The 16,305-nt window shown below is 31.6% G+C and overlaps 2 protein-coding genes across 2 annotated transcripts; both read right to left on the bottom strand.

Annotated features, from left to right (window-relative positions):
• Window positions 1-2,877: 2,877 nt before the first annotated feature.
• On the bottom strand, window positions 2,878-5,458 carry LOC108847792 (uncharacterized). Its single transcript, XM_057004637.1, has 9 exons — window positions 5,111-5,458; window positions 4,799-4,911; window positions 4,332-4,504; window positions 4,039-4,132; window positions 3,817-3,924; window positions 3,619-3,711; window positions 3,448-3,533; window positions 3,308-3,372; window positions 2,878-3,223 (listed from the first exon to the last, which is right to left on the bottom strand). Exons 1-9 carry the CDS (start codon window positions 5,313-5,315, stop codon window positions 3,114-3,116), a joined length of 1,047 nt encoding a protein of 348 aa, XP_056860617.1. The 5' UTR covers window positions 5,316-5,458; the 3' UTR covers window positions 2,878-3,113.
• Window positions 5,459-5,489: 31 nt separating this feature from the next.
• On the bottom strand, window positions 5,490-7,146 carry LOC108847794 (uncharacterized). The gene is made up of 2 exons (XM_018621128.2): window positions 6,957-7,146; window positions 5,490-6,325 (listed from the first exon to the last, which is right to left on the bottom strand). The coding sequence occupies exon 2, from the start codon at window positions 6,322-6,324 to the stop codon at window positions 5,608-5,610; it is 717 nt and encodes a 238-aa protein (XP_018476630.1). The 5' UTR covers window position 6,325; window positions 6,957-7,146; the 3' UTR covers window positions 5,490-5,607.
• Between the last annotated feature and the right edge of the window lie 9,159 nt (window positions 7,147-16,305).

The following is a 16,305-nucleotide window of genomic DNA, read 5'->3' as shown; positions in this document are numbered from 1 at the left end:
TTCACACGTAAGTTCAAGTTAATATTTGTATTTTATTACCATGGTGCATAGATGAGTTATTATAAACTTTGCATTTAGGATTGGAGAAAATATTATATCTAAAAAATTAAACTGAACACATACCGAAATAAGAAATTGAATGAAAAGTAAAAAGAAAAGAAAGTCAAATAAGTTTATAAAATTTTATTTCGCTAGGATTTGTTTTTAAAAAACATTCTATTTTATAAGTCTCCTTTTTTACAATAAAAAGTAAAAATACAATTAAATACTCTTTTACATTTTTGTTTAAGATTTTAGAAAATGAAAATTACTGTCATACAACCTATTACAATTATCTTCTCTTTATTTTTTTTTTTAAAAACTTCTATTAAATAATTATTTATATTTATTAATAAATAATTTTAAGATTTCTATTTTTTACAATTTTATCAATATTAATTTTACATTTCTTTTGTTAATTTAATAATTTTTAGTATCATATTATCATCAAATACTCTCTTAAAAATATTATCAAATACTTTTCTACAATTTTCTTTTGGTTAGGACTTAAAATATGATACAAATTTCTATTGTTTAGGATTTTTTTTTAATAAAAAAGGAAAACAACTATCCAATATTCATTTACAGTTTTCAGGATTTTAGAAAAGGAAATTAATATTACATAATATTTTTCAATTATATTTTGTCTAGGATTTAGAAAAATACAATTTCTATCAAATAGTTATTTCCAGTTATTATTAACTATTTTAAAAAGTTTCCATTTTCAAAATTCGTTTTTTAATATCACTAATATTTTTACAATTTTCCTGTTAATTAAATAATTTTAATTATCATGTTTATCATTAAATTTTTAAGTTAAAATTACTGTTAAATTTTTTTTTACAATTTTCTCTGGTCTGGTTTTGAAAAGATTAAGAAAAAAGCTATTTGAAAAACCTAACTTTATATAATAAGACTATGCAATAGTAATTTTTCTTTTCTAAAATTCTAAAAAGAACCTTATAAGATTATTTTTTGTGATGATAATTTTTCTTTTTAACCTCTTTTAAATTATAAAAAAATATAATTATCTTATATTTTTGATACATGTCGTCATCTTAGAATTTTTTTAACACATGTCTCAATTATGTTAATTACTAATTTTGAAAAACCAAACTTTATATAATAAGATAAGTTTCATTAGGGAGCACATAGATTTATTGCATGGCTCTTAATCGTTTGTGTTATTTGCTGTCATTCCTAATTGTTAGGCTTCTAGGAATCCGACTAAGAATTTCGCATTAGGCTCAAAAAGATATAGAAGTCAAATCATTCTCATCAACTAATTAGCAAATATCATACACATTAAGTAGCAATCTCTAGATTGCTCAATTTCATGTATATAACCAAGTTGATTTAAGAGTAATGTGTTTGGAGATTCTCTACTCGTCAGCCACCAGCTAATTATAAGAAATGACAATTGTGTACTCTGTTACAACATTCCATACATAACTGGTGTCAAGGACCAAATGTGATAAGATTATATTTTTGGTTGCACATATCACCATGAGAGAATTTGTGAACATATAAATCAGTATCTCTCTATATACAACAATTTATAGCTGACCTTAGATTAAATCTTATCAATTTTAGACGTCAAATTTTATATAAAAATAAAGGCATCAAAAAGTTTAACAATATGTGTTTTAGACTAGTAGACGGCAATTACATATGACCGAACTTAAGCACTCGAGAAAGCATTTTCATTAATTTTAGCAATTAAGTTATATATGTGCGTGTGTTGGAGGCATAGATATGTGTTGTTAGGCATATCTCCTGAAGCCTTGCTTGGTTGGGCTATTTATATGTTAGATTTTAAAATTTGGTAACGAACAAGACACAAGCTTTAACGTATCGACTAAAGCTAAGAATTAGTCTCAAATAGTTACTAAGTATAAAATATTAAGATAATCTTATATATGAATTAGGTCTGGGTATTTTATCCCAAAATCTGAATCAGAACCGACTCAAAAATATTCGACCTAAAATCAAATTGAAAATTTATAATTACTCAGTCGGATCCAAAATTTCTTTATCCGAAAAAACCAAAACTGAAAAGAACGAACCTGAATATAGCCAAAGAATCAATCTAAATAGACTCAATTCGATAATAACTGATTCATACCCGACCGATACGAATATAAATATCCAAAACTATGACTATATATTCTGTTTTCTATATTTGAATTTATTATTTAGTTATAATGTCTTTTTGTTTGCAAGCTTCGTTATCACTTTGTAACATTTTAAAATAATATGAAATTTTTAAATGTCAAATTTAGAATTTAAAAATATAAAATTTCAATTATTAATAATTTGTTTTTGTTATTTTGCAAAATTTTAGATAATATGATAGATTTTAGCTAAATTTTGAATGAGATTCAAATATTTGAAGTCTTTTAGAGTCGTAAATATTTAAACCGATCCAAATTCATTGTATACCCAAAAAATATAAGTATTTAAGTTATAGATTTGAATTGATCCAGATTCGAAAAAAAAACAATCTAATTCGAACTAAAAAAATTCAAATATCTAACCGGATCCAAATGTTTAGAAATCAAAATATCTAACCCCCACAAGAATGACCGGATACTCATGCTTAATATGAGTTATGGACTTATTGGGTTGCGCTCGGGTGCCCTTTTCTTGGAAGAGCCACCATACTTGCTCACCCGAATTTAGAATACTTTTTTACTACTGCCAGCGATCGATCCGACCTCTTTTCCTTTTCCTTTATTTTTCGGTGATGCATGGAATAATACTAGTGGTTGTCATATACACTTTATATTCATTAGATAAAGTGGAGTTAGAGGTACACAAATCAGTACACGAATACGATGAGCATGGCCAGATATGATCAGACCTAAGATCTCGTTGATTACGCAAACAGGCATGCTCGGTTAACATGACCAAACCAATAGCGATCTTGGAGTATACATATAAGTTTGAACCAAGCATAAAAAAATGCTTCACATTTGTAGATACTTCACAGCTCTAGAGTTATTCTCTAAAGAAATTTTCTACACTTCTTGCTCTCTTCTCCTTCCTTCACAATCTTGGACCAGATTAAAACATTACTTGGATATTCCAAGAAACTGAGCAAAGCTTGGATACTTCGGCTCCCATCCAATTTCCTCTCGTGTCCGAGAGTTGTTCAGCTTCTTCCCTAAAGGACCACTGGTGCCTACAAAAGAAAAACGCAAAACTTGTGTCAGACTCTATCAAGCTTTAAGGCTTTTCAAGACAAACAATGTCTGAAGAAACTCACTTGTGAAACCTTTGAACTTCTTATCATATTTTCCGCTTTGATCCATCAGGTCCATCACTTCTTGCCTGAAGAAGAAGGCGTGATGTTATTAAACATGTATTTGAAAATATCTCAAAACTTAGAAAGGAAGCAGTTGATACCTTGACAAAGGATGGTTGTCACAGCCCACGAAAATCCGACCACCAGCTTTCTTCTTCATGATTGCAACTGCCAACGATGCTGCATCCTGTTCCAGAAACCACATTACAGAACATGATAAGAGACATGTCAGATAATAATAACATGTGAGGAAAATGAAATAAAAATATTACCTCATAGTGAATGAGATTCAGGATATGATCAGGACGAGCATCAACTGTCTCCTTACTCAACCAGTAAGTATGTGCACCTCTTGTCTCTGTGTATAAAAAGTTCAGGAGAAAACACAATATTGCTGCTCTAGAAACCAAAACGCCTTACATCATTTGCTGATTCAGCTTTCAATATATCAAATACCAAAAGGATATGTAAAGCCCTGCTAGTCTAAGGACAGTCCCTCCACTTTCCAACACTACTTGTTCAGCTCTCAGAAGCACATCTGTTCTTGGACTCTTTCCAAGTGGCACCACTGGAGAATCCTGCAGTTAAAGGGAATCAACCTCAGAAATGGCTATTGCAGTGTCATCTCTAATATCAAATGATTCAGAGACTCTCTGTCGTAAACTACGTTTAACTGAAATAGAATACTAAACCTCATTGCATTCCCCATTATCAAAGCAATCATAAGGTGCAGAGCTAGATGTGAATAAGAATGATCCTTCACCATTCCACTTTGATGCTGCCATCCTGATCCACAAGCAAAGACCCATATTAGACATGGAGACAAAAGAAGACTACTTTTCTGTCTCATAAGAGGAACCATTTAACTTCCATGGCTAAATAAAGTTAACAGCAGGAATGAACTCACGGTATTAGACTAAAGATGTTAGGAACACAATTCATAGACTCTCCGGCTGTTGAAACAAGTGATTTATTGTAATGTTACCTGAGCTCAGCGGCGTAATCTGGGCTTTGTGAGGGAGGAGCACAAAAGATCACATAGGAGCACTTGCCATCAAACTCGGTTTCTTTAAGAGATGGTTTGATACCCAACTTCTCCAACTCATCATGATGGTTTGTTGTTGCTGTCTGCCCAAAGATTTGACAATCTGGATGTTCCTGCTCCACCACACACACATAAAGCTCCAACTCTTTAACTTCCATATTGTGCAAACATGACTCTTATTACAAACATTGTGAAGAAAAACAACCCCAAACATAATTGATTAGCACTCAAACACACATAAAAATATGGACCTACAGGACATAAAATAATGTTGTGTTTTTATTCTTACAAGAAACACTATGTCTGTAAGTAAGCATATGTTCAACTATCAAATATATCTCAGTCCTTGTAGACGATGAAAGTGATGTAAGATGTTACCGATGTAGTAAACTAACAAGGAAGTGTACCTCTCTCCATTTTTCTGCAACTAAGCGTCCAAGAACACCTGGTCCAACAATCAGCAAATCGTTTGCCCCAATTGAAACATGAAACTGGACCTTCAAGCCATCACTGGTCTCACCTTCATAGATATTCAAAATGGTCAGTAATTTGGTGAAACCGAAACACAAAATCTTGATGTACCAAACTTTTATGTTCACAGCCAAGTAATTACAAAATACTAATCTCTATTAATTAACTTTGTTCAAAGATCAACAAAATGTATCCTTATAGGCGCTGTGGAATAGACATGGAAGAAGCAGAGAGAGTAATGATGATACCAATGGTGGATGATGAAGAAGAGGCTTGAACAGGACTCGCCATAATTGAGGACGTGGACAGTGACAATGAGAAAATGGGCTTATCCTTGCGTCTCAGAGCACACTTTTGTGTATACAAAGATGGTAAAGTCGATTGCTTTAAGAAACGGGTCGATGGAATGCTCGAGTTGATCGTCGGAAATGAGGTGCAGGAGATGAAACCCATCAAGGAAGAAGAGAGAAAGCTTTGCTTTTTGACGAAGAAGATGAAGTTGGCGTGGTGGATAAAGGTTAAGAGTTTGATGATAGGTGCTCTTTGAGTGTTGTAACCAATTGCGTCTTTACATGTCACGAAACCAAACACTCTTTATGTACTTTGTCGACGAGACATACTTGTAAATGACGAAACTGTCCTTGGTAATAAAAGGTAGTATAACATGTTCTATTTAACTTAATTATGAAAATTACACATGAGCTCTGCTTCTTCCGTGTCTCCATCAGCACCATTATACAAAACACTAAATCCTCTCAGTAGCACGTCCACTAGCATCTGCATCTTCATCCATATCTCCAAGCCATGCCTTAAGACTCGCTTCTTTACCAGCCTTAAACTCCTCAAACTTTGTCTTCTCCACCATATGTTGTTCACCTTTGCTTAAGACTTCTTCTTCTTCTTTTTCTTCTAACTCGTTGCTTTCCACATTGGGGATAGTCTCCACCTTCTGTTCTTTGAAGTCAAGCTGTGGCCATTTGATATTGCTTGCTTTCTCCTTAGCCGACTTGAACACCGATGTGAAATAGCTGCCGCTTTCGCTAGTGTCCTGACTATATTCAGAACCACGCACTGTTGTTGTTGGTGTTGCTATACTGCTGTTGGATCTGCTGCTCCAGGGGCTCCCGGCGTTGAGGATGAGCCCTCTCCTCGGTTGTTTCGAGGACATTATCGCTAAGGAGTTCTTGATGTCTCCTATCATCCCATCAGCTATAGGAGAACCACACTCTTTCATCGATTTCACCATGGCGATAGACTCTTCCGAGTCTTCGGTATGGAGAGCAGTTTCACGGGACTTGTCCAAGACTTGGGCGTTGAGGTTGAGGACGTTGGGTGCTGCGTTGCGGACGTGCTGCTGGATGTAATAAAGCCCCACAGAGGGTTCGTTAGCAATGTACTTAATCATCTCGGCTAAGCTCTCGTTTATCTCCGCAAAACCATCAACAGTAGAGAACTCATGCATCCTGTCAACAACAAAAACAAAACTCATAACAGAGTCAATAACAAGTTATGCAGCTACACATTCTTCTCTGTTGATGTATCAAAGCAATAAATGTTAGGAGAAGCGATCCAGAATGATTATCATTATTGCCCAAAGAGAGGTTCTTTTAATACGGTTAAAATGAATCAGATGCAAGCTAAGATTGACAAGCGACCCAAGAGATCCTTAAACAGCTATAAATGGTGACTACTACTCAGCCTCTCATTTTGTCTTGCAGACTAATGATGATGCCAAACACACAAACATGTCTTTATCACTTTAACTACACGAAACATGTCTATAGAACTTATGTTCCTCCACCAAACTAACTTAAACTACAAAAAGGATCAAACTTTATCCACAAGAATCATCAAACCTCAATTGACCAGACCCTCTAATACACTTTAACTATACACCATTCTTCACCTAAAGAACCTAAATTACAAAAAAGGTTCAAACTTTGCTCCAAAAGAATCATCAAATCTCAATGATCAAATACAAATCCAATCAATATCCAATCACAAGCTAGGTCTCGATAAGAATTGAAGCCTACCTAGATGGAAGAGAGTTAAGTCACATCCCCAGAAAAAATGTAGAAAGGAAAAGGAGCTTACAGGAAACCCTAGAAGACGACGGAGCAGAGAGAAAAGAGGCGAATCTGAGATTGATTTCTGCGGAATTGGAATCTTCTGATGTGTTGTTCCCTTCCTCCTATCATCTGATAAAAAGGGAAGAAAAAAGCAATTTTTCCTCTGCGCTCACGGCTAAGTGCAGACAAAAGTTTTTGTAAGAAGAAGACAATGATAGTATTCCCCCAATACTGTGTAAGGTCATTGTTCGCTCGCTCGCTCGCTCGCACGTGCCTGCCTCTTAGCTCGCACGTTTGGATAGTAATCGTCTGTCAGATTTTTTTTTTTTGATCGAATAATCGTCTGTCAGATCCAACCAAAGCAAAAAAAAAAAGAATCATTTGTAATTTTTTATAGTTTTTTTTAAGCTAATTTGTTATGATATTACAATTATGCGAAAATTTACGGACAAGCCTTGGGTTCATCCTTTATTGTGAACCTTTAAATTTATCACCTCCTTAATAACCAATTAAATTGCTAAGTAGATTAATGATAAAATAATTTAAAAAATAAATAATATCATATTTAATAATGTTAATATCACTATTTAATATATAAACTCAAACTCTATACCCTAAATCCAAATTCTAAACCCTAAATTTTAACTTATAAACCCAAATTCTATACCATAAACCCAAATCTTAAACCCTAAACTCAAACCTTAAATCATAAACCAAAAAATCTAAACTCTATACCCAAAACTATACCCTAAACTCAAACCCTAGACCTTAAACCCAAATATTAGACTTTAAACCCAAACCATAAACCCTAAACTCAAACCGTAGACTCTACACCCAAACCCTAGACCGTATCTGATAAAGGATTAGAATAGATTCAAATCCTTTATTACGAATCAATGTTCAAACAAACAAAGAATCGTATACTCACGAGTAAAAGATCGAAGATGAAGAACAATCTTTACACAACGTGAGTATCGTCTCCCAAATCTCCAGAGAATTACAGAGAGAAGAAAACAAACTTTTTACAATTTCTGAATAATCCAAAATGAAAACAGAGTCATCGATTTTAATATTCTTCTCGACTTGCCAGCTGTCGCTTCGTCATTAGTCTCGCTTCTAACAAACTCCAACGGCCCAACTTGTTACTTTCTACCACTCTCCAGCTGCCACGTCGCTCTCTTCTTCTTCTATATTTTTCCTGTATCAAATCTTCCCTTCCCGAAGAACTTGCCCACAAGGTATCAAAATCCACAGTCGGATACTTCTTCTGCAACTCATATAAGAACTCCCACGTCGCTTCTGCTTCATCTTGACCCACCCATTTGATCAACACCATTGTAGCTGCCTTCCCACATCGATTAACCATCTTGCGCTCCATTACATACTCAGGCTCCTGAACCACCACATCATGAACAACTGATGGTAACTGAGTCGATGTAGATACAGTCCCCACCGCATTCTTCAATTGCGACACATGAAAAACCGGGTGAACCTTAGACCCTTCAGGAAGTTCCAACTTATATGCTACCTTCCCACGCACGTCAAGAATCTTGTAAGGTCCATAAAACTTTGGAGCTAGTTTTGGTGAAGCATGTTGGACTACTGATTGTTGTCTGTAGGGATGAAGCTTGACATACACCCAATCTCCAATAACAAAATTCCTCTCACTTCTGTGTTTATCAGCCGCTTGTTTCATTCGATGTCGAGCTCTAACCAAATGAAACTTAAGCAACTGTAACATATCTTCTCTATCTTGTAAGCATTTAGCGACCACTTGCACTCATGACTCTCCTCGTAGATACGGTAGATGAATCGGAGGACTCTGACCATATATTGGCGACCAATGATAAAGGATTAGAATAGATTCAAATCCTTTATTACGAATCAATGTTCAAACAAACAAAGAATCATATACTCACGAGTAAAAGATCGAAGATGAAGAACAATCTTTACACAACGTGAGTATCGTCTCCCAAATCTCCAGAGAATTACAGAGAGAAGAAAACAAACTTTTTACAATTTCTGAATAATCCAAAATGAAAACAAAGTCATCGATTTTAATATTCTTCTCGACTTGCCAGCTGGCGCTTCGTCATTAGTCTCGCTTCTAACAAACTCCAACGGCCCAACTTGTTACTTTCTACCACTCTCCAGCAGCCACGTCGCTCTCTTCTTCTTCTATATTTTTCCTGTATCAGTATTCCAAACCATGAACTCTAAGTCCAAACTTTAATTCTTAACCTTAAATTTCAAAAAAAAACAATATCAATATTAATCTAAATATTTAGGGTATAGGGTTTGAGTTTTGTATTTATATACGTTTTGGGTTTAGAGTCTAGGATTTGGGTTTAGGATATATGTTTGGGTTTAGGATATATGTTTGGGTTTAGAGTTCATGTTTTTGGGTTTATGATTTATGGTTTGGGTTTAGGGTTTAAGATTTGGGTTTAGAGTATAGAGTTTGTATTTATAATTTAGAATTTAGGGTTTAGAATTTGGATTTAGGGTATAGAGTTTGAATTTATGGATTAGATAGTGACATTAGCATTATCAAAATTGACACTATTTATTTTTTAATTATTTTAGTTTTTAAAAAATTATTTAATATTTTTTAATCATTAATGTAATTGGCACTTTGGTTGGTTATCAGGGAGGTGGTGAATTTAAAGATTCACCATAGGAGGTGAACCCAAGTCCTGTCCAAAATTTACATAGAAGATTCGACAACTGACGATACTACATGTCTTATGAGGATTTATGCATAATTGCATCATCCGAGTCGTCCTGTGAAAATCTCCTGATCAGATTTACTTGGACCATATTGAAATCTCTTGTACGCCTTTCGTCTGTAGTTTACATTAATAAATGGCTCTCTTCGGGACTTGAAACTTAGAGATTTCATAAAATATCCAAGAAATTGCATAGTCTAGAGTTCGAACCCCACACATAAATGTAAAAACATTTAAACCTTAACCAATAAACTAAGGTACTTCTACGATCTTTCTTTTTAACTACGACCAGGTCCTCAAACTTCTATATGATTTAATAAGATCATCCTTAGCTTTTATAAGAGATCACTAATACCCTTGAAGATCTATTGTTGTAGATTCGCTTTTATAAGAGATCACTAATACCCTTATAGATTTATTAATATTTTTGCATCAAAATCTTTTAGGTTTTGAGTTAATAAAAAACATGGGCAATTATCTGAAATCGTTCTTTCTAAATTTTTGTCACAAAAAATATCCCTAAAAAATAATGACCCAAATAACCTCTTTTTATTTTAAAACTTTTAAAATTCATTTTTTCTAAAATTTGAAACCACACCCCCAAACTCACCTGTTAACTCTAAACCCCAAATCTAGAATAGTTAATTCAATGGGTGTAAATGCATGTTTTATCCTTTAATAAAACTTTTTTTGATCATTTTCTTACTTGAGAGCTATTTTTTTGAAAATAAACTAAAAATTGATATCCAAGAAATTTTCTCAAAAAAATTATGCAAAATATAAGAAAAATGGTTGTATGAGATTTTCTTCACAGTGCAAAAAATATTGTCAAATGTAGACTTTTTAGAACGGCTTAAATGGTACAGTTAAAAGCAAGTTCTTAAAAAGCATATAAAACTATCAGTTATAAAATCATTTTTTATTTTTTTATTTTTTTATAATATAATTATCAATGTTAAAAATCAATCTGAATTTAAAAATCAAATAGGTATTTGAAATGTAATTATATATCCAAATTATTAGTATTACATTTACATCAGAAATAACTAAAATAATCAATTCTAATTTGGAAATACAATTTATGTTTATACTAAATTAATAAGATTATCTCAAATATGTATATGTCATTAGTTATAGTAACTAAAAAAACATTTTGCAAAATTAATCCAAACTTCATTCAAATTAATAAAAATAGTTTTCTCTTGTGTGTCTCGGATTACTTGGTTTTAAATTATATATTTGTATAGGATAACAAACAAATGTCAGAAATAAGAAAAAAAATGTCAGAAATAAGTATTGATTCTTGGAAAGAAAGTAATGGCGGCAAAAAACCTGAAAAGGAGGGTACCCTTAAGTTAAAATACTGCTAATGAATATTTAAATAGTCATGTATGCCGACCAAAACAATGCCCATGGCTATAGCCTATAGGCCAAAACAATAGGTCAAATGGGTCAAAATTAAACAATAAAGCCTGAGCTAGTAGGGTCGTGAAAACGAATTCTAACATTGCATATACTTTTGCTTTTAATCTGGAGATGAATAACTTATATTCTATTCAAGTGATCTGACCATCAGACTCACCATCTCCTAGGCTTGTACTGTTCAATACAGGTATAAACAAACTAACTACAAAGTTTAAAAGTGATGTTTTGTTCCAACATACAATCATCTTCTAGCATAATCTCTATACAATCGTCAAGTTGTAAATGTAGACATATGATTTCAATGTTGATGGCCTTCCTACTCTGTACGAGAAAAAATATTTAGGGAAATTGGGGCATATAACCATGAAAAAAACGGTAATTAGCAAACTAACTATTTAACCTAACGGATGTATATACGGCGTCTTATATACATAATATTACTGTGATACCCTCTCCAATTAACCGGCTCACCTGCTAGAAAAGAAAAAAAAATTATTGTCCCAAGTAAATCGTGTCTTCTCTCATTCCACACAACTTACATTCTCACTTTCTTCCTCCGTAGTTTCTGTCTTTCGATACGCCTCTTCCGCAATTCTCCTCCAACTGTGAACCATCCTCACTCTTTCTCTATCTTATATCATTTGGAATGTAATACATACTTTTAATATAATACTTCGTCCTAACCGTGTTTACCTCTTACCTTCATTATTCAGGTTTGACATGGACGATTTAGGCCTTCCGAGTAGATTATTTGTGATGGGTTTTGAATCCACTGGAGAGAAAAGTTTTAGCAACTATTTCAACCTCCGCTGGATTGGAGTGATCAAGGGTGCATTAGAGGATGAGAACTTGGCGATGTTGAACGCATCATAGTTTGAGAAAGTATTGTAGGTGGGGGCCATACCTATTACATGTTTCTATTATACTTGGACCATGTAAAATGGAAACACATCTTATTTCCATACCTACTATAAATTGGAACGTTTAATATTACATTCTTTAGCTTCTTTATTCATACATGTATTTAGATTTACGTATTTTACTACTTGGGTTAGGGTTTATATTTCTGTGTAGGGTTTAGTGATGATTGGATATGTGTTTATTTTCTGGAATATTGGGTTCACCATTGGAAAAGCATTACCTGCTTCCACTGAATCATAGATGTTTCAAATGTTGCAAAAGTAGGATTAAGCTCTGTCGAATTCAATTACAATTACCATCTTTCTATTCTACATACTATACATAGAATGGAAATGCACATTCTCAGTATTCTGGTTATATTACTGTGTGTGGTTTACTGGTTAGTTTATGGTCTTCATTCGAAGTTTAGAGTTACATTGGATCAGGGTTTACATTTCCGTGTAGGGTTTAGTGCTTAGTTGTTAGGGATTAGTTTATGCACGCTTGAAATTGTCATTTGGAACTTTTTTCGTACTTCCATAGTATTTGCCTTTATTTCTTGAGTTATACTGTTATGTCATATAGAATAGCAATGCATGTTTCAGGTTATACTATTCTAACTACATCATAGTGTCTCCCCAATGTTACACTTCACCGTATTTGGTCGTGATTATATTACTAAATTATAAACCGTGTAGCTATTCTATTTTGGTCATGTGGAATGGAATATACTCTCATATAGAATGTAACCTTTTTATCATGCTGTTTCATTACAAGTTTTCGGTCCTCCCTGCCAGATTTCCACTTCTCCGTCTATTACACATGCTGAAACCTAAATTGTACTTTCTCCTTCTTATTCTCCGTTTCTGTTTCTATCTTGTGTTATATAACTAACATCCACATCTATTACATCATGTATAACGGGGCAAGTCAATCTATAGTTGGACAGATAGTATTCTATCTATGATATATAGTATGGAAATATGATTCTTGTATTCTCCGTTTGTTTAACGTTATTCAACACTTACGAAATTTCTCTATTCCCCTCCCACCATATTTTCTTCCTTTGATTTTCATTCCACGTGCTTCCTTATTTCAGTGATTGTTACTGTGGGACACAAACAAACCACGTTGTTGTTTTATGTGAAGAAAACCGGTTACCTGTCCCTCAGAAGGGTATTACCGGATGGATTGAAGGCAAAAAGACAGTGCCTAAAGTATGTCAAAATCATGTTCATTCTCTATATTTCGTTCTAAAATATGGCTATTACGCCAATTCACCCAAATATTTAAGTCCTTTTTTTTAACAAAAGGGGGGGGGGGGGGGGTTAACTATAGATTGGAACCTTTTTTTTTATAGATTGGAACTTCACTTCTATAATATTCATAAAGTAACAATATCTCCAGATTTTAGTTTTTGATCTGGTGTGATACCCATTCATGGCTAGTATCTAATCTTTCATGAAGTTTCTATTGAAATGGATGAATTTGTTACTTGATTCAGTGATTGCTATGCTTTTACATCTAAGTCATTTTACATTTCTAACGAAGTCACCTCAGATTGATTGGCACTAATCAAATACACCAGTGAGATGGTCGGGAGTTCACTTCACGTCTAGTATTTAACATTGGAGGCGATGGACACATTGATTTCACAACCCTCCTTACACTTCGCAGACTCTTGTGTTTGTGAAAAAAAATGTAATTGCACCGTTTGAAAATCTATTAATGTAGTTCCCAAGATATTATAAATTTATAATGATGTATATACACTGGTACCTGACTTTGATTTTAACTAATGAATCATCAATTAAAATTTGAACTATTATTTGAATTTTATAAAATTAGAAATATGGATGGTGATGGAGTTTTAAATATTTTGCTCCGTCCAATCTTTAAAATCATATGTTTTGCAGGATATTTAGTGTAATATACGTCAATCAATTTGTAAGATATTTTAATTAGTGTTATAATATGCAAATAGTATATAGTGTTTGTAAATTAATTATTGTGCTTCCGTCTTTCTCAGGGAAAAAATAATTATACATAATAAATTGTATGTCACTGTATATCGATCAAATTTTAATATCTTCATAATTCTCAAACAAATACCAATGAAATAAGTTTATTGCATCTGTCGTAAGGTTAATTCCATCTATCCTCTATATATTAATCATGAAACATTACAACATTTTTTTGTAGTCACTTGTTATCACCAGTATGATTCTTAGAATCTTTAGAAAAATAGGTTGGTCCATCTGAATATATATGTTTTTATTAAAAACTATTAAATTAATTATTAGTGTATAAAATAATATTCACAATTTTTTCCTTAAATAAAGTTACAGAATTATCTAATATGATATATATATATATATGAAAATTAATGATTATGAATAATAAAGATTTGTAACAATTTTTGTATCCCCTCTCATTTTTGTTTAATTTTATAATAAAAATTAGATTTTCTTATTTGTTATTTTTAATTTTTTTTTAAAAAGACTATAAATTACTAAAAATATTAAAAATCTCACTTTGAAAATTTGTGATCAATGAATGAATTGTGTTTTTGTTATAACAGATACAAATGATCATAAAATCGTAGGACTATGAATTCTCATTTAATATATATTCATATATTAATATATACTAATATCGTATAAATTAAAATATGTACATATAAAATAAATAAATATATTAATTTTGAAATTTGCATTGAAAAACTATAACATAAAAAAAATTGGGATTAATGGTTTAAATATTTTGTTACAGCAAATATACAAATCTTAATAAAACCTAATTATAATAAATATTTATATTGAAATATATTATATGTCTATGTCAATATCATTCAAATTTAATTATATACCATATAAAATAAACAAAATAATTATTTTTACTTACCATAAAAATATTTTAAATAACAAGAAGTATTGTTTTGATTTATGTGATTTTCTAATCTCATATATATTAATTTAGAAACAATTGATAACTTTAGCAAGTGTAAGATCTTATTAATTAATTTTTTCAAAAGTTTTAAAGAGATCGATACATCGAAGATTTATTTAGAAACTATTGAAATCACATAACGAGAACATGGATTACACAATAAATTTACTTTCCTAACCCTAACTCCGGCCCTTTCTCTTTATCACAATACTGACAAAGAATAATTTGGAATTTGACAATTTGAAATAGTAACGTTTTTAGTCCAGTCTATCGTTTTCTTTAAATTGGTCTAGAATAACTTTTAATGATTAATTAAATGGATCAAGTACATATCATAATGTATTTTAGTTTAAAAATTGTTGCATACCCAAAATAAATATGAACCATCATCACTTTCATTTAAAATTTTGTTATGATAAAATTTTGGAGATCCATTCATCCATCGTTTAGGAAATTAGAGTATACATGAAATTAAATTTTAGAAAATTTTAAATGGGCTACCAGAATCCAAACCGAACCCGCAAAGATCTGAACCAAACCGAATCCGCAAAGATCTGAACTGAACCTAACTAAATCGAACTAAATGATACCCGAATGTCTATTTTTAATCAAATGTAAAAAAGGTTATTGATAACAAAATGAATATTATTTATAATATTTAAATAAATTATAATTAAAATATTTCACCCCGCGTAAGATTCAGATTATCATCTAGTTATAAGTATAACACATATTGTATCCTTAGTACATGTATAAATGATTAAATAAGTAAAAATAAGCGTTAGATACTAATTATAAGAATACTTCTTCAAAATTATTTTATACTATATCATATTAAATATGCTGCTTGAATCAGTTTTTAAATAGCATTTTAATAGAATATGTTGCTTGATGTTTTAATATGCCTTAGTTTATTTTAAATATATATTTTATAGTTTGTTATAATGAACTAATATTATATTTGATTTTAGTTTACATGATTTTCATCTTAATAAAATATGAATATGTATCTCTAAAAAATGAAATTATTTATATCATGAAGTTTCTTAATATTATCTAAATTTATAGATAAATTTTGATTAGAAGCCCAACTTAATAACTAATATTTATTAAACCCAAATAAATGTATATTATACATTCAAGTTATATAATAGAATCTTTTAAACTTATTAATTTTCTGAATTTAAAAATATATACAACTCATATATGGTAGTTTTCTTTTTAATTTTTATTTTTCATAATTATGAGATGCATGTGTTAAGATGATTAATATAATGTTATTCTTCCATTATTAACTGATTAAAATTTCTCTATCCATTTTTATCTACATTAATTTACAATTATTATAAATTTCAAATTTATATGAAAGTT

This window comes from Raphanus sativus, chromosome 3 (genome assembly GCF_000801105.2).
Source record: "Raphanus sativus cultivar WK10039 chromosome 3, ASM80110v3, whole genome shotgun sequence".
NCBI lineage: Eukaryota > Viridiplantae > Streptophyta > Magnoliopsida > Brassicales > Brassicaceae > Raphanus > Raphanus sativus.
The sequence above is the reverse complement of the archived record's forward strand: the minus strand, read 5'-3'. Positions and strand labels throughout refer to the sequence as shown.